General features: G+C 36.9%; 1 protein-coding gene across 2 annotated transcripts in view; it reads left to right on the top strand.

Moving 5' to 3' along the window:
- PRKD1 (protein kinase D1) overlaps positions 1-14723 on the top strand; it is a 329482-nt gene extending 314759 nt beyond the window's left edge. Inside the window, exons 17-18 of one of the 2 annotated variants that reach the window (XM_028166068.2) lie at positions 12834-12919; positions 13760-14723. In XM_028166068.2, the coding sequence (XP_028021869.2) occupies positions 12834-12919; positions 13760-13978 (305 nt within the window). In that variant the 3' untranslated portion in view covers positions 13979-14723. The remainder of the gene's footprint in view (positions 1-12833; positions 12920-13759) is intronic. The other variant, XM_057543615.1, reaches the window with a different exon arrangement.
- Positions 14724-22723: the final 8000 nt, after the last annotated feature.

The raw sequence follows: 22723 nt of genomic DNA, 5'->3' as shown, positions 1-22723 counted from the left end.
AAGTCCATAGAGCACACTTTCTAAAACACTGCTCGGGAGCCCTGATCCCCTGAAAGACCTGACAGCTGACAGTGCTCTAAAAAAAATTTTAGTAAGTTTCCAATATTCAAATTTAGATGAATTAAAAATTCCTCTCATTTGTAACATTTTTTTGTATCCGCATCATTTTCTTTATCAGATATTTAATATCAGGACCTGTAATTTGTTCCAAATGTTGAATGTATTTCAATATAGACTTCCATGAAAATATTAAGAAAAAAAATAAGAAAAAGCTTCTTGACAAGCTTCCTATGTCAAGATGAAAGAAGAAAAAAGAAACTCCAGGAAATGCAAAAATTTGTGTGATAAAGTTATGTGTAATAAAGAAGAAACTAACGTGTGTCATGATTTTGAGCGATTAAGGGAATATGGGAAGAGAGAATCCTTTTAACACTTGAAAATTCTCCTTTGAGTGGGCATAGGTGTAGAAATTTGATGCTACAGGTTGTAGGGTTATAGGTTATATATAGGGGGTATGAGTTATAATCCTATAGTTCATAATAGTTATATATAAATTATTCCACATATTGCTTATTAATTTTAAATTATAGAAAACCTTTAGACCAAGCATATGTGACTTCATTATAATTATGCAAAAGGATGTGTAAATAATGAAACTTCTTTCACACTGGAAAGGAGGACAGAGAAGAGGTGAAGGAGCTGTAAGAGCTGTAACTTGCACAGAGTTCATATCCGATTCTGCCGAGGTGAATGGATTGGCTTATGTACTGTGCTGGCCAAAAGGTTCATTTGGGTTTTCCCGTAAGAGTGTACGGAAAAACCCGAATGAACTTTTTGGCCAGCCCAGTACATTCACCACATGCATGATTTAATATATGATTTAATCATAGAGTTAATCCTTTTGAATAAATGTTTTATATATATATATATATATCCTGTGTTGTGCACCAGGCACTGTTCTAAATTACAACAGTAGCCAGTACATTAATTTAATGTAACTAAATTAATTGCATGAAGGACAATGAGGTAGAAAAAGCTAAAATGAAATGATTCATTGTCCTTAATGGAAGAGAATCAATGTTTTATTTTGTTTTGTTTTTAAGGTGGTTCTTCTCAAACTATGTGATAAAGAACCAGTTTTATTTTATTTTAATTTCCAAACATATGGATCAGTACTTTGTGAAATATAATAAAAATGTGACAGCAATGTCAAAATGCTGTGAAAGTTTCCAAAGACTTAGTCTCACTTTCTATACTTATCTCATTGTAAACTAATAAACATTTCACAGACTGGCATTCATCCATACTCTGAATAGCTTCAAGTTAGTGATTCAAGCATAAATGATACTGCACGTATTTTTTTTTAAGGTGTAGAGGTCATCAGAAGAAATTTTTTACATAGTTAAAAGAGGTTTAATAATGAGATATTAGGTTTTATCTTTCAAGTTGAACTCTTCCTACTGATTGATTTAGATCTTTTACCAGGTGCATATGACACTTTTGTAAAAAATAATAATAAGGGACAAAAGTGCAAGAAAGTTCCAGGAATAAGTGGAGTACAACCTTTTGTGTGACTAAAATTCTTGCACACCTGGTCTAAAAGTTGTCTATCATGTTAAATATACAAACTATATCTATGTATCTATATCTATCTATCTATCTATACATATATACATACATATATGTATATACTATTTTATATGTGAATATTACTGAAGAGTTAGAGGGTTATAGTTCCTTTTCTATAATACCAATCCTTGCTTGGTGACTGAGCAGATGAGGAAGATGTAATCTTAAATCTCTAAATCTGCTTTGCCCACACAAAGGAGAATTTGCAAGTGTGAAAGTCAAACTAATTCTCTTTTTCTACATTCCTTCGGTTGGTCAAGATCCTAACACATCTTAAATTACTCTATTTTATAAATGGCTTTTTTATACAGCATTTTTTACCCAAGAGTTTATTCTTAGAAGGAGAAGAGAGATGACACAGGTAACCATGTGAGGTGGATTGTATAGCTAATAAGGTGAAATATAATTTGCTTCAGTGCAAATCATCCTACTAGGAGAATGATGGCAAACCTGCAGTGATGGGAAAGCCTCTGTTAGAGTAAAAGTACATTTCCATCATCAGATTGAATTGATGTGTTCAATTAGAGACACACGGTAAATCTGAGGAAGGTTAGTAATAGACCATGATGATCACTGGATAAATTACTATTTTTTCCTTCTGAGTTTTGATATTCCTTTATATGCCATTAGGGAGGCAAGCAGGCAGTAATCAACACAGAGGCAACCTCAGAAATTGTCTCACAAAGAGCCCACGACCCCTGCAGACGGAGATCATTTTCTGTGCTTGCAGGTGAAGTCTGAAGAAGCACCTATTCTCATCTCACCTGCTGTGTTGTCACTGCTCAGCTTCAGAGTCACATGGTTAGTTGATATAATCAAGAATTAAGATCAGACATGAAGCCTTGACATATGTGAAAAGGAAAAAAAAGAAAAGGAAATGCCCTTGCATTAATCCTATAACTTATCTTTAGTTCAAAATTATCAACTTGGGATGGTGCACCCGTGACACAGGTTTTTTTCCACTGCACGATCCAACAGTCTCAATATTTCTGCTGCTTCTGTCCCCTGATAAGCGCAGCTGTAGTTTATTCTTCCATTTGGTCTCAATCCTCTGCTGACATTTATGTTCAGTGCAGAATATATGGCATCCCAAGGCATAGAATGGCTATAATAATATACCACTAAATTTATCCAAGCATCTAAATTTTATTTTAAAAGCAATTTTTTTTGCCATTCAATGTGGTAAATTCAAATAAAATTGGTCACAAGTGCGTTTTTCCCCCAGAAATTGGAGATGAAAAATACAGCCAGTACAAACACAAAGCAAAGCTAAATAAAAGCCTAGCACCATTACCACATGGTATGTTTTCAAAATCCAACAGTGTTCCAGAACGCTAAACACTTAAGTTGGAAGTAGCACTTTGCCATGAAAAGGAACCAGCTGTAGGTCCCTCTTTCACTACATATTGTTCAAAACAAAAAATAACCCTATTGAAAATAAGCCTCGGGTAGATGAGACCCAGAAATCCAATGGTATGAGAAACAAAAGAAAGACAATTGTCATTTAAAAATTAAACTGTGTTTGTAACAGTTTATGAGCCTTGCAGATCCAGCAAGCCTGCTGAATATTAATGAATAGATTGATTTGTCAACATATTAGCACCACTGTCAGACATAACAGCATGGAGGAGATGCAAGGGGACTAGGCAGTGAAGTACTTAAAAATGCTGGACTGGGTACCATGAGATTCTATCATGATTGATAAACTATAGTGAATGATGTGGGTCACAAGTTCCACTGGGTTTTAACATTTTAAACACTCTCTATTTGAAATTCTAGGATTACTTGCGTTTAATTTTTTTGAAAAAGAGTATGCTTTTTGTTCAGTAATAAGGAACTTTAAAATTATGAGCCAAAGACATACAGTGGTTTAAATGATATCTACTTAGTTGAGTGAATTTTTAAATATATGTATGTGTGTATGTGTTTATATACATATATATACACACACATACATATTTCAAAATCCAAATGAGTTAATATCTGAAAAGGTGTCCCACCAGGAAAGGAACCTTTGATAGCAAATAAAATATAATTAGTGAGACTTTTTTCCTGACAAATGATAATTTGTAGAGAGAAAATGATCTGAAGAAGTTTTAGCCAGAGCATTGGCATTATAAGTACTCAAAAATTGGCTGTTTATTTGTGCTCCAAACTGAAATGTTTCCTATATATCCCAATTATAAAAATAAAATTTCACTTCTGAATGTATATCCTAGTTGAGTTGAAATGTGACATCTAAATATATGTGGAGATGTCAGGATATAGGAACAACAAATGTTACATATTCTGTAAATTTGCTTTCTTTCACAATAACAACACAGAATAATATTTCAAAATACAGAATGTTAAAAATCTTATCCTACCCCTGTACTGCTCCACAATACCAATCCACTGAGCAATTATCCAGAATACTCTTATGTTGCTACTGTAATGGAAAATGTACAGTTTCATGAGGAGCCCTATTTCTTCTCAGTTTGAGCCTAGCACAATGAACAAAATGCCTCTGGGTTTTTACCCACTGGTAGAAACAAACCCAATCCTTTTTCCAAATAAAAGCTTATCTCAGAGGTTTGAAAACAGCCATCATGTCACCCCAAGCTTTCTCTTCTCCTGGGCAGTCAGTTTTTTCTTTAACCTCCTGTTCACTCGGGTCCAGACACTCCCCTCTTCATGTTCTTTTTAAATCAAACCTCAAAACTGTTCTGACTCAAGGTTCAACGAGCCTGAGAGTAACGTGAATCCACCATTCCTTCATTATAAAGAACACATTTCTTTTAGCATGGCATAAAATAACACTTGATGTATGTATAAAATGTAGACTCATGTTGAGTTTACTGTGCATTTAGGACCCTGAATTTTTTCTTATAAATGTTGTTGATAAGCCACATTTTTCAATTCTGTACTTAAACTGGTTTGGTTTTGGGGAGGTGGGTGGCTAAATAGAAGACTCTATTTCATTTGTCCCTGTTAAATGTTATCTTACCAGTACAGCTGTATATGTATCTAGTTATCTTGGAATTTATTTGTGTAATCCAGCTTGTTTGCCCTTCCTATCGGCATCCTCTGAGGAGAAGCTATCCTGAAACCTTTCTATTGTCTTCGTTCCAGAATACTGAACAAGATGGGGCCTTCTCTATGTTTATATCCATCTATTCTGGGGCCCTTTGAACAATATTAAACCAGTTTTTAACTACTTTCAATGTTCTCATACCCCTAGTCCTTTGCTATTCAAAATGTGGTCTAAGGTTCCACCTGGGACTCTCAGGTTCCACCCCAGACCTACCTAATCAGAATCTACAGTTTAGGATCCCTAGATTATTAATATGGGTGTAAAAATCTGAGATGTACCGCTTAGCACAGCCATTCTCAACCCTAGGAGCACATATTAGAAACACCTGAGGTGCTTCTAAAACTACCGACACCTGGAGGCCCCTAATGATTTTTCACTTGACCTTTGGCTTGAGTATCAGCATTAAAAAAAAAAACAAAAAAACCCAGAAACCTCTCCCAAGTGAAAATGAAAAAAAGAAAAATTCACCCCAAACTTCATTAAACTAATATAAATATATTTTAATTTAGACTTTAAATTTTGAATCAATTTGGCATCAGTTTGGGGGCTGCTGTATGCTGTGTTTAAACAATTCATGATTTCCAAGATTGTCTTTCTAGTCTTCAGGAGGAAATTAAACTGAATGTAAAGCAAAGGACTACCCAATGATAGAATAACTTTCTACAGAGGAAAGGACTGGGAAAGGAAAGACCCTGCTTGAGTCTCTAAAGGTCTTGCACTTCATTGGATTGCGGTAATTGACTCAGGAACGAGTGAGATGATGATTTCCAGTGGCCTTGTTTGCTGCCGGCAGCCTCTGGTTTCAGCCCCTGAGAGGAGCGTCCCACTTAGTGTTGCCGGGCAACAGCTTGCCGGGTTGAGAGCTGGAATGTGAAGGGTTGCAAAACGATTTTTTAAATAAACACATAACTTACCATCAGCATGAAGCAAGCCAAAGGGAGAAGTACTGAGCCTACAGGGTGACAGGCAGTAAGGCAGAATGGAAAGGGAAAAAAGAAAACAAGGAGCTCAGTAGTGACAGATGAAGACTCCATCACTAGAGTGATAGTTCTGATCTGGTTTCTAATTTGAAAATTTGTACCTCAATAACTTGCAGCTGGACGAAAGACAGTATGGAAAAAACAATTTTTTCTAAACTACCATGTCTGGACAAAACAGGTCAGCCCCTGGGTTTCATAGATAATTTCTCTCGTGTCAAATAAACGTTGTAAAGTAAACATGATCTGTATTGCAGATCCTCTCAGCATTATTCTGATTTTCTGATGGAAGTCATTGATCCTGTGATCTGTTTGTAGACGTGTGATGTCCTACCATCCAGGAGTATTTTTAGCCAAAATATACAAACTATATACACATAATGTGGATATTAAAACTTAGAGCTGAGAAAATGGATATTTAAATTTCTAATTAATGTATTCAATCTATCAAATGCTATTTAGCAAGCATTTTCCTAATACATTAAATGATGCATTTGATTTTAAATATTTATGAAATTGTGCAAAAATGAATACACAATCTGTGGGACCTTAAAGGAGCTAAAATCTAGTGGGGAGAATGAGGGGACAGACAGGTACCTAAAATGAAAGATGGGAAATGGGGGAATTCCCTGGCGGTCCAGGGTTTAAGACTTGGCGCTTTCACCACGGGGCCCGAGTTCCATCCCTGATCGGGGAACTAAGATCCTGCAAGCCTCTCGGCTTGGCCAAAAAAAGATGAAAAATGGAAGATGACTGAGAGGTGTGACCTGAGGGTCCTATTATGTCTTCAGATATGTCCAGTTCCATTCTTAATGTAGGATTTTCTCCAAGCTTTGGATGCTGTTTAGTTTAGCCATAGCTATGACACATGCCAATGTCCCTTCTGCATACTCAGAACCTATTGTCCATACACATGGTATTTGCTTTGAAATGGAGAATGACTGCAATATAGTTTCCACAATTTCAAAGATGATTCTGAATTTTGACACCCTAAGAAAATAGAATCCATACAATTAACACCGATGGAACGTTTCTTTTCATATTAAAACATAAAGCCCTTCAGCACCTGCATATACCATTTAATTTTGTTTTTGTTCAGATATACTTACACAGAACTTCAGCTATCCCAACATCTGCTGAAAGTCCCATCATGGTAAAAAAAAAAAAAAAAAGTTTGATAAAATTTTCTCTTCGCTTTCCTGACATTTCAGTCTCTCAACAGATGGGGCAACAAGAGAAATTGCTGTACAGGAAGTTAGGGGGAAAGTAACTTTGTTAGCCAAGAATTTGTTGTAGCAAAAAAGAAACATTAGGCGTCATAAAACAGATTTTCTTTGCTCTTATTTTAATTTATAGGAAACATTAATATGAATCCATGGCTAGAGACATTTTAGAAAACACAAAACTCTGTGCTTATGAGAGAGGGGATTCTTTAAAATAAAAATCTGAACCATACAATTGTTTAAAATTTTCCAATAAGAAAGAGAAAGGAAAGACTTCTCACATTGCCCGGATATAGCTATTTGAGGTGTTCAGAGAGCTCAGCCTTAAGACAATTTATTAAAAATATGGAAGGAAGGGATTGAGTTTTAGGATGATTAAGAGAACAGAACTCTCAGAATAATATTAGAAAGGCTAACTCTCAGAGTAAATGAGCAAGTAGAATCAGAAAACAATCCTACCACTCCCTGAAAAAGTTGACATCATATTTACTGCAAAAAGAAGGAGGAACCAGCCACTGCCTATTTGGCTCCTGTTTTCTTTGGAGATGGGGAGGTGGCTCTTCAAATTGAGAGAATAAGGGAAGGAGGGTGTGAAAGAAAAAATATAACTCAGAGAATGGAGGATTTTCCTGCACAGCTTTGGCCCTAGGTACAACGACAGCTGTTTTAAATTACATCTGCTTATTGCCCCAAACTGTGGAGAATCCAGCACTGTGTAGCAATAAACCTTAACCTCATGAAAGGCAGGTATTGGGATATGTACCTTTTGCTATATTTATAGAAGGAAGTATGGGGTACCAGGAATTTGAGGCGTTCTCTGCTTCCCCAAATATCTCTTTATCCTGGGGCTCCAGATCTTCCTGGTGCTCCGGGGAACCTGGAGTTTCTGTATCCTTCTAGCTTCCGCCTTGGGTGCTAGTATCCTGTTCTGCTGACATGCCAGCATGTCATCTTTCCTTCTGACTTCCCATTCTGCTGCAGTCCCCTTCCTTACTTCCTATTTCCCACAGCCAGACCACGGTCCCTTTCTCCTTTGCTTTGTTTTTTTGTTTGTTTGTTTGTTTAAAACATCTTTATTGAAGTATAATTGCTTTACAATGGTGTGTTAGTTTCTGCTTTATAACAAAGTGAATCAATTATACATATACATATGCTCCCATATCTCTTCCCTCTTGCATCTCCCTCCCTCCCACCCTCCCTATCCCACCCCTCTAGGTGGTCACAAAGCACCGAGCTGATCTCCCTGTGCTATGCTTTGCTTTGTTTTTGAAAGAAGTTCACAGAATGGCCCAGTTTCTTATCTGTCTTTCCCATTATCTCTCCTTCTCCACCCCCAGCCACCCTGCAGTTTCAAAGACAAACCCTGTCAGATTCCCTCTAGGTCAGAATTCTGAGTCTTGATTTGAGTTTTGGAACTGGAGTTGAGATTCCCTTTGGAATTTTTTCCTGATTGTTGACTCTCTAGGGACTGCTGTAGCTACTCCAGTTTTACTAGTCTTTTTGCTCCTTTGCTATTGGCTTCCTTCTTCCCTTAACTTGGATCCTTTACATTTGAGGGTTACCCATAGCAGTCTCAGCTGGGAGCTAGTACCTAGGGGGCAAATAGTGGTATCACAAGAGTACACTCAATGGCAGCTATAAACTGTGACTGATGTTCAGAACAGGGCTTACTGCATATTGAAGAGGCTAACAGAGGTGCTCCTAGAGCCATTGTGGGTAGTTAGTAAATCATGGATAAAATGAGAGAGATACCAGAATACTTAAGACAGGCCAGAGTTTTCTGAATTTCTAAAAGGGGGAAAGAATGGATTCTGTAATCATTCAAGAAGAAGCTTAATATTTGTCCTTGTCAAAATCCTAGAATGAATGATTAAATGAATAGTTTGCAAATATTTAGAAACAAATCCTGGTACTGAGAAGGAAATGACTAAAAACCAATACTAGTCAATATTAGTTTACTTAGAATCTATTACTCCAGAATAATTGCATTCTTTTTCAATAGGATTGCCAGATAGGTAGAATGAGTAATACCAAGGACTGATGTTTCTTAACTATAATAAAACATTAGAAAAACATCTCCCACAGCAGCCTTTGGAGAAGATGATAACATATGGACTGAATGGGATACTCCTAGGAGGAAACATTGCTCATTTATGAGTGTGTTCAAAGAATAATTAATAGGCATGGCAGTTGGGCGTGTAATCTATTGGAGAGTCATCAAGTCCTATGTTTAAGCCTTATCCTGAAAAAAGGTTCCTAGTAATTTGATTAATACATAGCAGATAGGCTTACTCAGTTTGGAAGTGGTGGAAAGCTAGAAGATTAGTCCCTTCGATAGGAGAAGATCACATCACATTCAGAATCGTCTTTGAATGCTGAAATGTTGAGCTAAGGTCACAAAGATAGATAGATAGATAGATAGATAGATAGATAGATGATAGATCGATCGATCGATCCAGGCATTTATGTACATAAAAGTATGGTGGAAACATGACTAAGAAGAATTTAATGTTCATTATTGGAAATTTTCTAAATTTAATTAGTTTTTGAGTTTATTATCGGTTAATAATAATGAGTTAATGCTATGATGTAGCTACTGCATGCCATAGTATTTAAGAGCACGGGCTTTGGAGCCAATTACCCTAGGTTTCAACCTCAACTGTTACCTGGAAACTGTCTAACTTCGACCAAGTTATATGACCTTTTGAAGTTTCAGTTTTTCCTTTTATATAAAATAGAGATTAAAATAGTAACTACTTTCATATGTTTGTTAGGAGTACCTAAGAATATGAATGTGAAATTTTTTTAAAAAAGGAAAACCTTCCATCCTAGGCTATATGAATAATATCACAATTACGTTGACAGTTAATTGTGAGGAAAATTCTGGTCCACTGTGAACAGGAACATTGAAAAAGAGCTAGTGAACATAGAAATAAGGGTGCACAGGGAGACTGAAGAAGCTAACGGAACCACAGAAGGCGAGGTTAAGGTGAATCACTGTCCCCAGAATTTAAAGAGCTGTCGTATAGAATAGTCAAGTTCTCCATTGCATCTAGAACATAAATAGGATTAATGTGGGTCAGTTATAAAAAGACAACTTTGGGCACAACATAGGAGAAAAGAATTCTTGTCACTGGTATCCTGCAACACCGTTGAGATGTGAAATAGATTGGACTACTGCAGTTCGTCACTAGGACCCTAGCTAGTTATATTTAGGGAGTGCTAAAGAAAACATTGTTTTCTTTGAGTAGGATACTAATTAAAGGTCAAAGATTTTAAATAGTGCATTTTGTCATGTTATATGTGTGTGTGTGTGTGTGTGTGTGTGCACGCACGTGTGCATATTTTGCCTTTGCAATTAGATTGGGAGCTTTTCAGGGCTTTATCATTACCTTTTTTTATTCCCAATGCCATTGCCAACAGTAATTCCGTAAGGAATATTTGGTGAATGAACAGATAAATGAATGATACATATATGCGATAGACATGGTCAATAAAGAGAATATTGTAAAAACAAAAAAAACAAAACAGTAGAATCTCTTTTTAAAAGTGAGCTTAGTGAAAGGCATTTTGGATGGTATATTTAATGCTGGGTTGTATGAGACTTGATTAATGAAAAGGATGTTTTAGGAGTTCCAGAAACAGTGACCAGTAGAATGGAACTCTCAAACACTACGATGAACCTATATTCTCAGTAACACCAGGTTCCCAATATTTAACTACAGTGTCCAACATTTAATAGTTAATTATTTCTGTTTTCTGCTATCAAGAGCCATGAAATGTATTTATAAATACACACACACACACACACACACACACACACACACACACACACACACACACACACACACACACACACTTCCGCTAATTCTCTCCTTAGGTCCTAAACTATTTTCTCTCGGAGGTACTTGTCATTGGCTTGCTGTGCTTATTCAGGTCAGCTGTGTACTGCGGCTGTAGTGAGACTTGTGATTATATGCTTCATTCAGCAGAGCAATTTTTTCATCTTCACATATTCCATTCCCTTCAGACACATCTAGTTTCTCCCCTGGCCGTACTTCCTTCCCCATTAGGCAGTGTGATTCACTGTTGGGGCCCATTTGGGCACAAACCAGACTTTTTGTCGAGTTGCTGTACTCCTACCTTCCTAATTATAGAATTCAAAGCAGAAGGAGTGAATTAATAACATGTCTTTATTCCCTGCAGTGTCTGGGGAAGCATAATGCTGCGGCATGCTTACGGTAGCACATGCATTCTCCCGTCTCCCCTTATTCTCCATTTTTGCTGTGTGACTTCACAGCAGCAAGAATGGACGGTGCACTTTACACACCAGTGAGTAAATCATGTGAATGGATGTTTTAAAGCCCATGCCCAATACACAGTTCACTGAGAGAACTATACTTTCAAAAGCTCTCTGAGAACACATGCTTGGAATTTGAAATTGTACTAAATACTGTGTTTCCTAAGGTATCCTAGCGAAGGCAAGGGTGTAGGGGCATAGACAGCATTTAAATGTGTGCTATTGCATTTACTTTCTCCAATCAAGCAATTCTTGGATGTTTGATTCTACAGTCCTTCCATGCAGGCAAATACTTGGAATATTAGTATCAAAGTGATACAATTCTAGATTACCAAAAGCCTGTAAAAATCATGTCTCTTTGCCTGATAACGAGAAGGATTCTGATTCATTCTGATGGAATAAAGTGATCTTTGTTCCATGGGGCCTCAGGACTCCTGTGACACTGTATTTTCAGATCCACACAGACTGATGTAGACCAAACAATGGAGTCAAAGCCCCCTCATTCAGGACTTGATGGTTGAGGAAGTTGGGGAGTTAATTTGCATCTTTATCAGATACCTGTCTAAGGTTTTTGATAGAAAGATCCATCTCTCAAGAAACTTAATGACCAGGGTTGATTAAGGGAGGGAATGGACTCTTTGGTGGAATGTGAATGCTTTCATTAGTTTGGCAGATTTCACTGAGTTCTTTTTGGGAAGAAAATGCTAACAGGAAAGAAAGAAATGGGAAGTCATTACAAGAATGAATGGGAAGCATGAGGTAATGAATTTAATAAATAGTGGACAATTAATGGTATAGGCTGAAAATAATAGTTTTCAGAAAGGTGAGTGAGAACTCGGTTACATGGTACTCTGGGTAAGATGCTTTGTAGACTAGATAACTAGAAGAATCACTTTTTTTCCTAAATTACACTCTGTTGAAGTCCCAGTCAGAGGCAGAGTATGAGGCTGGATGGTTTGTGATTGTAACCTCTTAGAATTCTTGTTAGACAAGTTGATTACCTGTCTTCCCCATGAAAGCAATGAAGGCTGATATAATTCCAATTCACCGGTTATTTTTAAAAGTAAAGAGAAAGAGACAAAAGTGTTTCACCACTGGGCCATTGGTTTTTAGGCTCTAAGTTTATCATGAGTCATGGCCTATGTTATGCTTTATTTTCTTCCCTTTAAATGTGGTGCCCAGATGTCTGTCGCTTAATTCAAGACTACGGAGCCCATTTTGTATATTCAAACTTTAAACACATTTTGTAACAAAATTAGTAAATGCTTTCTTTTAAATATTAGTTTTATCCTGCCATTAGTGCAACACATATTTAAAGGATGTATATTTGAACAAAACTCCTACTTCAGAAAAATGTATTAGAAACTAGACTAAGAGAAATTCACATCATACTCACAAAGGACTCATACTCCTTCCTCTACAATTATTTGCAATTTCATTTTTTCACATCTAAAATAAAATTAAGGCCAAGGTTTTAGAATTCTCAAGGGGCATTTTCTTCAAGTTCTAGTGTCTATTATCACTGTGTTGCATTTAACTGTGTGAAATAGCAGATGTGGAATAAACTATAAATGAATTATGCATATGTTCCAGATATGTCATCTATTTTTACCAATAAAAATTTTTTTCAGCCATTGATCTTATCAATAACTTGCTGCAAGTAAAAATGAGAAAGCGCTATAGCGTGGATAAGACCTTGAGTCACCCTTGGCTACAGGTAAAAATCAATCACTGGATATTTTCTCAGTTGAATAAGCTTCTAAATATTTAAGATTCTGATACTATACATAAAAATCTTTTGTCATATTTTTTAAAGTATAATTATAATACCAGTTTGTTTGCCAAAATGCATGCAACTTCATAGGATTTAATAACAATTTAGCATTTCTAAACCTCTCTCTCTACCAGGAAAATTGGATAAGGGAGAAACACACCATACCACACACATACACACACACACACACACACACACACACCCCAAAAACAAAAGACAAAAAAAGAAGGGTCATAATGAAACTCCAAGGACCAGATTTCAAAAGCATCTGTATGTGTAATCCTGATAAATATCCAAGTAGATGCCCACCTGGTCATGCACTGTACTTGTTTGGAAGCTATATATTTAAATCCAAGGCAATACTTGTAAAAGAAATGCATGGTAGATATAAAGCATATGCATGTGTTTGTTCTCTCTTAAATATTTTATTTTCACATTGAACTTAGAAGTTTAGAAAAATGATCCTCTGAAATACTGAAGGATTATTTGTAGGCATTAAATTCCAAAGGAATACCAACATTCTGCTTTGCTTGACTGCAAATATTAATTGCCCACCTTCTGATGCCTGATATCCTATAAACAGTATGCATTTGCAAAGTTTAGGTAAATAGGATGGCTCTGGTGCTGATGCTGTCACCCCAGGGTGCCTGATGAAAGACATAGCACGGTGGGAGTGGAAGAAAAAAGGGTAACATGTATGTTGTGGGAGCTGACAACATATGAAAGAGTGTTTTAATGAGTTTTAATCGTATCTATGGTAATATTTTGCAATCTCTTCCTCAGGATTATCAGACCTGGTTAGATTTACGAGAGCTGGAATGCAAAATCGGGGAACGCTACATCACCCATGAGAGCGATGACTCAAGGTGGGAGCAGTACGCAGGCGAGCAGGGGCTGCAGTACCCCACACACCTGATCGACCCAAGCACTGCCCACAGTGACAGTCCTGAGGCCGAAGAAACAGAGATGAAAGCCCTCAGTGAGCGTGTCAGCATCCTCTGAGTCCCATCCCCTATAATCTGTCAAAACACTGTGGAATTAATAAATACATACGGTCAGGTTTAACATTTGCCTTGCAGAACTGCCATTATTTTCTGTCAGACGAGAACAAAGCTGTTAAACTGTTAGCACTGTTGATGTATCTGAGTTGCCAAGACAGATCAACAGAAGCATTTGTATTTTGTGTGACCAACTGTGTTGTATTAACAAAAGTTCCCTGAAACACTAAACTTGTTCTTGTGAATGATTCATGTTATATTTAATGCATTAAACCTGTCTCCACTGTGCCTTTGCAAATCGGTGTTTTTCTTACTGGAGCCTCAATTTGGTAAGAGTCTACAGAACCTGTCCATGAAGTAGTTCTGTTCTGTGTGTCCCACTGGTGTTGTCACTATAAGCAAACCCTTGAAGAGTAGATTATTACCAGTGTTCTATGAACAACTCCAAAACTCATGTGGAAAAAACGAATGATGGGGGCTGGGGGGTCGGGGGGATGGATTTGCAATCCTAAGACGCAAATGCATGAAAGAGTTTTACTGTATAGTTTCAAATCCTTTGCCTGCCTGGTGTGCCTCAGTATATTTAAACTCAAGTAAATGGGCCTAGGTGCACCTACTATTTTTTAAGCCTGAATGCCTTAGAAATGTAACTGCCATGTATAGAACAGGTATATTTCTCCCTTTCTTACAATACCCTGTTGTACTATGGAAAATCAGCAGCTAAGCAGCCTTTTGCCTTTGTGTATTTTTCAACAATAACAAATAAATATTCTTGGCAAAATATGTGTCCATCCGACTGAATTATTTTCATTTGTGATCCTTGCTAATGTTCTCTGGCCAAGTAGGAGCAGGGGTATCTGCTCAAAAAAACCAGAAAAAGTCTCCTGACCTAGAACTTAGCTTTGTCTAGTCTGCAGCCACAAAAGTATGTTTCCAGGTGTACTGAAACCTTTCTATCTTGCATGTCATCTAGTTTCCAATAGAAAGGAGAAGAATGACCAAAGCCAAACAGAATACTTGGAGAAATAAGAATATTACAAACAGCAATCTCAATGTAGCTTCCTGATTTATTAGAATAATGGCTCTAATAATTTCTTTCTAAATAAGAAGATTCTGAGGTGAACTATAATAACACATCAATACTGGAAAATTCCTAAAGAGAAAGCCAACTTAAGTAAAGTTCTATAGCCTGGGGAAGACAAAACTAGTATTGGGCTTAATTAACAGACTTCAGGTGTGTGGAGTGGATAATTGTGGGCTGTTTTTCTTTGTAGCAGGATGACAGTGAATTATCATATATTACTGTTACTATATAACAGAAAAAAAATTGTAATAAAGGTTTGGAAGAGTTTTATGTGTTGTAAGCCACTTGAATATGTTACATAATTATGTTAAGACAACAGACAATATTTGCACTTGGAGGGATGGGAGGAAAATAGTTGATCTTTCCAATGGTTAATTACTATTTTGTATTATTTTAAGGGATTTGGAATTTATTCTGTGTTAAGTCTGAGGAAATCATTCAAACTTTTTAAGCAGAAGAATAATCAACATCAACAAGTTCACTCTGCCAGCAAGACAGAGTCTGGATTGAAGCCAGGGCAGGGGTGAGCCAAAAGACCAGGTAAACTATTGTAATAACACATCGGGGATAATGAGGGCATGAACTAAGGCAGGAGTAAATAGGAAACTAGGTGGAGAGGTATATATAAGAGATGTTGATGGGTGGAATCAGTGGGACTTGGTTACTGGTTGAATGTGGAATTTAAAGGAGTCCAGAGTGAATCCTAGGTTTTAGCTCAGATGAATGATGGAACTATTAATCAAAAGGAGTTACAGCCTTAGAAAGGGTAAGTTCACATTTGAACATGTTGAATATAAAGTTCCTGTTAGACATCAAGTTTGAGATATCCTGAAGATATTTAGATATGTGTGTAGAGTTTAGGGAAGAATTCTGGAGTTGAAGGTACAGATTTGGGAGTCAATAACTCACCACAAGTTGATTAGAATGACTCAGGTCCTTGGGGGTAGAATGAGAAAGAATGATCATAGGACACAAACCTGAGAAATATCAACATGAATGATTCAATCAGAATAAAAGGAAAATTGGAAAGGAATATTTAAAGATAGAATTACACGAAGTAATATTATGGAACTCAAGGGAAGAAGTAAGTTCAGGAATGAAGTAAACAATAGTAGAAAATATTATGGAGGAATAATGGTTTCAGCCTTTTGGGGGGAAGCCTTACCAACTATTCCAGCAGTTTGTAACAAACATTACTCTTTCTGTTACATTCAGAGTAGCATGTCAAAAGGATATGTGTGTGGCCATGCTACTGACACAACTTATTCAAGCACAGGAAAGAGTAAGTAACTGCTAATGTTCAGAAAAAATGTGAGCCACTGAAAGTCATGCCACTTTCTTCCATCCAAAATATCAGTTGATGCTGCAAAGAATCCAATTTCACTGAACCAGCACCCACTTTTTATGCTAAATATCATCAATGCAGTTGTCCTCACTTCACATCAGTGGTATATCATTGTGTTCAATGACATGGGCAGTAGTCTGTATTTAATACAAGAGGCAGAGCAACATTTTTGATACAGAAGAATCTTCTGATTCTGACAAAGGTAAGAGAAATGACTGACGCATGATTTAGGGAGGATGTGTCCTCTGTCATTGTTGCAGTGACGATATTCCTTAAATGACATTATCAGTCTATTCAAGATGTCATAAAGTTGCTGATCTCTATATATCCAGAACCACTAGAGCAAACTCCCACTATTCTTGCTTCTGGCCTGAGCAAGAGGACAGTGCTTAGAAAAATATTTTGATCAGTGATGCTTTTGATTTGTCCATTAGCCCTAAAGAATCTTTGAGTTTAGTGAATACTCACTCTCATGGAGACTTTTTTAAAAGATATATGGTCAGCCATTGTACTGAATGTGTACAGTAAGTACAGCAGTGAGGATAAGAAAGGCATCTGTCTCCTCTTTGCATCCATTATCCAGTCAGTGTTAAGTTTGACTACCTCTATGAATAGACCTGTTTTAAGGAACCAAATACTGGTTCATCTGAAGATACACTGAGGCCCATGGAGAAGGGCCAGCTGCTTTTAGTTGCCAAAAGGGAACAGGCTCTTTGATCTCAGTCTTTTCACATTGTCTGAAACACTCAGACAATGTGGGGTGTCCTCTCCACCCTACCCTCTTGCCTTGTTAACTCCTGTTTATCCTTTTACCATACATTTGACATATGTCTCATGTCTTTTTTGTTCCCCTGCTCCTCTTTAATTACCTTCTTTTTTGTTAGATAGATATTATTAATGTAACATTTTAATTCTTTTGTTGGTTTCTTACTATTTTTAAGTTATTTTTTAGTGATTGCTCTAGAGATTATAATATGCATCTGTTCTTTTCACAGTCTAACTTCACATCAGTAATAACAATTCTGGTGAAATATACAAACTGTGCTCCAATATAGCTCCATTCCCTCCACCCTTATTTTGATGTTATTATCATATATGTTATAGATTTATATGTTATAACCCAATTTTTTGTAATTATAATTTTATACAATTATCCTTTAAATCAGTTCAGAGAAGAAAGGTGAAAAAATACACCATCTTTTATACTTACCTACCTTTTCCATTGCTCTTTATTTCTTCATGTGAATTCAGGGTACTATCTAGAGTCATCTCCTTTCTGCCTGAATGACTTTCTTGAGGATTTCTTTAAGACATGTCTGCTAGCAACAAGTTCTCTCAGTCTTTGCATATCTTGTGAATGCCTTTATTTCACATTTATTTTTGAAGGAAAGTTTTGCTGGATATAGAATTCTTGGTTCATGGGGTTTTTTGTTTTTTGTTTTTTTCTTTCATCCTACTGCTTTTTAGCCTTTATTGTTTCCAATGAGAAGTCACCTTTAATTGTATTGTGATTCCCTTATATGTGATGAATTATTTTTCTCTTTCTGTTTTCAGTATTTTCTCTTTGTCTTTCAGCAGTTTAAGATCATGTGTCTAGGTGTGGATTTCTTTGTTTTTATCCTATTTGAGCTTATGCTTCTTAGATGTGTAGATAATTTTTTTCATACAATTGGGAAAACTCAGACCATTGTTTCTTCAAATACTTTTCTGCCCTTCTATCTCTCTCCTTTCTGTCTGGGACTCTCATTACATATAAGTTGGTGTGCTTGGAGAGTTTTACAGGTCTCTGAGGCTGGGTTTTTGTTTTGTTTTGTTTTTGTTTTCATTTTCTTTCTGTTCTTCAGATTGGATAATCTGTATTGATTTATCTTCAAGTTCACTTATTCTTTCTTTTGCCAAATCAAATCTGATGTTGAGCCTCTCCAGTGAGTTTTTTATTTTACTTTTTTTTCCAAATGTAAATTTTCTCTCTGGTTATTTTTTATTATGCTCATCTTTCTAAAAAGTATTTTCTATTAAGTGAGTCATTATCATACTTTCCTCCAATTCTTTAAATGTGGTTTCCCTGAGTTCTTTGAACATGTTTGTAATAGCTACTTTGAAGCCATTGTTAAATCCAATTTCTGGGCCCTCTCTCCCATCCTCTACCCCACCAGAGACAGTTTCCATTGAATGCTTTTTTATCCTGTGTATGCATCACACTTTCCTGTTTCTTTTCATGTCAAAATTATGTATTTTAACTAACATATTGTAGCAACTCTGTATTGTGTCTCATCTCTTATCCTCCCCATCCTAGTTATTGTTGTTGCTTTTGTTTGTTCAGTAACTTATCAGGATTAATACTCTAGAAACTGTCTTCCCTGAAGTACGCAGCTGCTTATGTCTCTGCTCAGTTTTAGTTTGTTTACTTTTATTTTTATTTCTAAGACTGGCCTCCTAGATGCCACATCTAGGACAGCATAGGTTAGTGGTCAGTGATAGTTCAGAGATTGTGTTTAAGCACCTTGAGCCAGCTAGACTTCTATCCTTTGCTGGTGAATCAAAGTGTGGGTTAGGTTCAAGCAGTTAATAAGTTTCTTTCCCTGAGATGCTTTTACTCTCTCTGTGTGCAAGTTCTTTCACTCAATCAGGTGAAAAGTAGATGCCTAAGGCTCAGACTCTTCTGTGTGTATACACCTTTGTACATACATGTAGCTTTTGGGCCACGAGGGGTATGTGAAAACCTCCTCTGTATCTTCCTAGTAAATTTCTGGCTGTTCTACCAATCTGTTCATTATCCCAATCTGTATTGCAACCTCAGGATAGCTGTAATGTTGTCCTTCCATGTTTGTTCATGATGAGATTGCTATTGTTTTTGACAATAACTCTAGAAATGGGTTTTCCATGCTCTGCTCCAAGTCAAGTCAGCCATCTGCTGTCAGTAAGACCCCTGGTTTTTCCCAGCCTTCCCCACCCTGGTAGAACTCCCTTGCCACAGAGTCAAGGGGAGAGGGGAAAAGGGGAGCAAGCTAAAAGGCCACAGACTCCCATTGTTCTTAGTAAGGGTTGGTTAGTTTTTCCTGAATAAATGCTTATCAGTTCATTGTATGCCCTTGGCCAATTTCCACAGTCCTAAAATGGTTGTTTTGGGAAAATTTGCTAGGTGTATTATTGCTCTTTGGGAAAAGATTTGCTGAGCTTCTCACTCCCCTATTATGAAAGTCTTCAGAGTTAATAATATTAACCTCACTTTAAGAATGTCCATAGGACTTTAAACAAACACCCTGAAAACATATATAATCTATTATAAATAAAAAGAGAGATACATTAAGAGAAAATATTCAGAGAATCCAAATTTTTCACATTTATTCAGACTTCTTATGATGAGCAAATAAACTATCAGGTAATTAAATTTCAATTATATGTGAAATTGAAATGTCTCATTTAAAATTTTCACTTAATCTATTTCTCCCTCATTTAGGCTCTGAGTGTCTGAACAACATGACTCCTGGTACTCAAGTGGATAAAAACATTCCCTGTCTCCACAATAAGGGATGAGTGGGTGTGGGTGTGGCCTGCATGAGCCTTCAAACCCTTAACACTAACCTCAGCTGTTGCTGCTTGAGGAGAATGTTCCAAATTGTTTTCGAAAGACAAAGAGTTGGCACTAATGGTAGCTATTTTGCATGTTCTCCTCAGCACCTCCAGCTTCTTTTCTCCTTTGTCCCTTTGGTTTGACTTGTTTTTCTTTCTCCCAGCTCTGAACTTTTCTTGCAGGTTCAGAGAAAGAATTTTTTAAAAATCTACTCAAAGGCTGAGTAACCCTCCTACCTGAACTCTTCTGATTCCTTCTTGCCTTTTTTCAGACAGAACACAGCCCCCAGTTAACCTTGCCCTGTTTGGTATCCACCAACAAATTATCTTTTGACTTAAAACAAGTTCAGCTTCCCACCTCCAAGAAAACCTAAACAAATCAAGTTGGACCTTCCTTCTTCTAGCAAACATCTAATTACTGTCTCTTATTTCTCTGGAAAATTCCTCACTTCTTTTCCTTTGGCTTCTGTATTTATATTCCATGGAATAAAATCTTCATTTTTGTCATCAATGAATCTCTTCTCACATGAGTCATCAGTGGCTTTAAACTCAAAATTGATGGATTTTCTCAAGATAGAATAGAGGTTAGAAACCCAAATGAAGAGACAGACTAACTTTGTCTTGAATTCTGGGTGACCATGAAAGCGTTGTAATCTCTTATAGGGGTATTTTGAGAGATTAAACAGGATAATGCGTATAAAACTCTTTAGTGCATGCTTGATCTGAGACATCAATAAAGCGATCAATCGGTGATAATTATTATTCTTTAGTCATTCAACAACTATTTTCGACCACTTTCTATGTGCTGGGAATATAGCAGATGAAAAGACAGTTGTGGTTACTGCCCATATTCCCTCTAACTTCCATCTCTGGTGTCCTGCCTCCATTTGTTTTGATGGGCTACGGGAAAGGCCTGAATTCTGAAGCTTAAGAAGCATGGATCCAAATCCCAACTCCATTCCTTGTTTAGTGAATTTAGACAAGTTCCTCTAAAGTCTCTCCGTCTACTCAAAAGTAGAATGGCAATGATGTATGTTTCAGAGTGCAGGTGGGATAACCAAGATAAGTATTTAAATTTCTTAGCCAAATTGCTGGCATATGTTACAGCTCAACAGATGTTAACTTCCTCCTCTCTCCTACCTCTATCTTCATTTCCCAAGGTTTTATTATTTTTCTCTTTCAATATTTTCTTCCCTTGATATGACTTATTTGCATGAATTCAACTGTTACTTTAGCTAACATTCCCAGATCCATATTGACCACGTCAAACTCTCAACATTCCAGTTACATCTCTCTATAAATCTATAGATAATCTCCATAATCTATATCTACCTAGAGGTTCCCACCCCATGACTTAAATTCAACACATCTAAAAATCACTATTACCAATTTACTTTCAAATCAGCTGCAATGTAATGTTTTCTAAGTGAAATCTTCTCCTTCAGATTCCTCTCCGTATCATCTACTCTACACACCTCTGCTAGATTTACCGTCCCCCAAATTGCTTTAATCATTGTACTCGTATGTTCTGAAATCTTCAAAGACTCTGCTGCCAGTTACCTATAAGATGAATTCAAATTACTTAGTGTTATAAAAGCTGTGGGATCTAGAAATTAATAAAGTACTATTCAGTAAGAATTCCATGTATTCCACAGATTTCTGAACCACATATATGAATGTCAGGGCTTAAACAGAAACAATTTTCACCTCTTTGAAGTTCATTTCTTGTTTCTATAGCAAGACAAGAACCTGGGCAAGCTGACTTCTAACTTACCTTCTAATTCACAGATTTCATGAAAGCATGGTTTAAGTTGAATGTCAACAAGATGTCAGTGATGCATATGTTTTCTAATTCTCTGGGGGCAAATTCTGTTTTGAAAGAGGAAAAGTCACATCCTTCCCTGGACCTCATTTGTGTCATAGATTGTGTCTAGGGACTTTTGACAGTGACGGTTTCTTTAAATGAATCTGGGCTACCAGCTACTTTCTGCTGAAAAGCGTGAACGTTTGCCTCAAAACTTCTTTCTGGGGCTTCCCTGGTGGCGCAGTGGTTGAGAGTCTGCCTGCTAATGCAGGGGACACGGGTTCGAGCCCTGGCCTGGGAAGATCCCACATGCCGCGGAGCGGCTGGGCCCGTGAGCCACAACTGCTGAGCCTGCGCGTCTGGAGCCTGTGCTCCGCGGCGAGAGAGGCCGCGGCGGTGAGAGGCCCGCGCATCGCGATGAAGAGTGGCCCCCGCTTGCCACAACTGGAGAAAGCCCTCGCACAGAAACGAAGACCCAACACAGCCAAAATCAATCAATCAATCAATCAATCAAAACATACGCATCTGATTCAAGATCCTCATAAAAAAAAAAAAAAAAAAAAAAAACTTCTTTCTGTACCTTGAATGAAATGGTAAGATTTTGAATTAAGATTTATTTTTTCTGGGAAATGAAAGGATCTTCATGTTTTATACTATTTTTTAATAAACCTAAAACCCTTGGATCTTTTCCTTTTGAAATATTCAGCCTGTTTTGGTCTGAGAACTGAGGTTATGCTTTACTTGAGTTTTGGACACTTAGTGATCTCAATTTTCAAGGAGATCCAAATAGATTATTTTTCTTTTCTCTCATAATTTTGTCTCCACTCTTGAAGGTAGATAACTGTCTCGTATTGGTTGACTACTGCATTCCAGTACCTTCCATAGAGACATGGGTTATTAGAAGCAAATACCTGAATGTGACCTATATATATAGGTCTCCTGC

The sequence above is a fragment of the Balaenoptera acutorostrata genome, chromosome 3 (assembly GCF_949987535.1).
Source record: "Balaenoptera acutorostrata chromosome 3, mBalAcu1.1, whole genome shotgun sequence".
NCBI classification, from domain to species: domain Eukaryota; kingdom Metazoa; phylum Chordata; class Mammalia; order Artiodactyla; family Balaenopteridae; genus Balaenoptera; species Balaenoptera acutorostrata.
The sequence above is the reverse complement of the archived record's forward strand: the minus strand, read 5'-3'. Positions and strand labels throughout refer to the sequence as shown.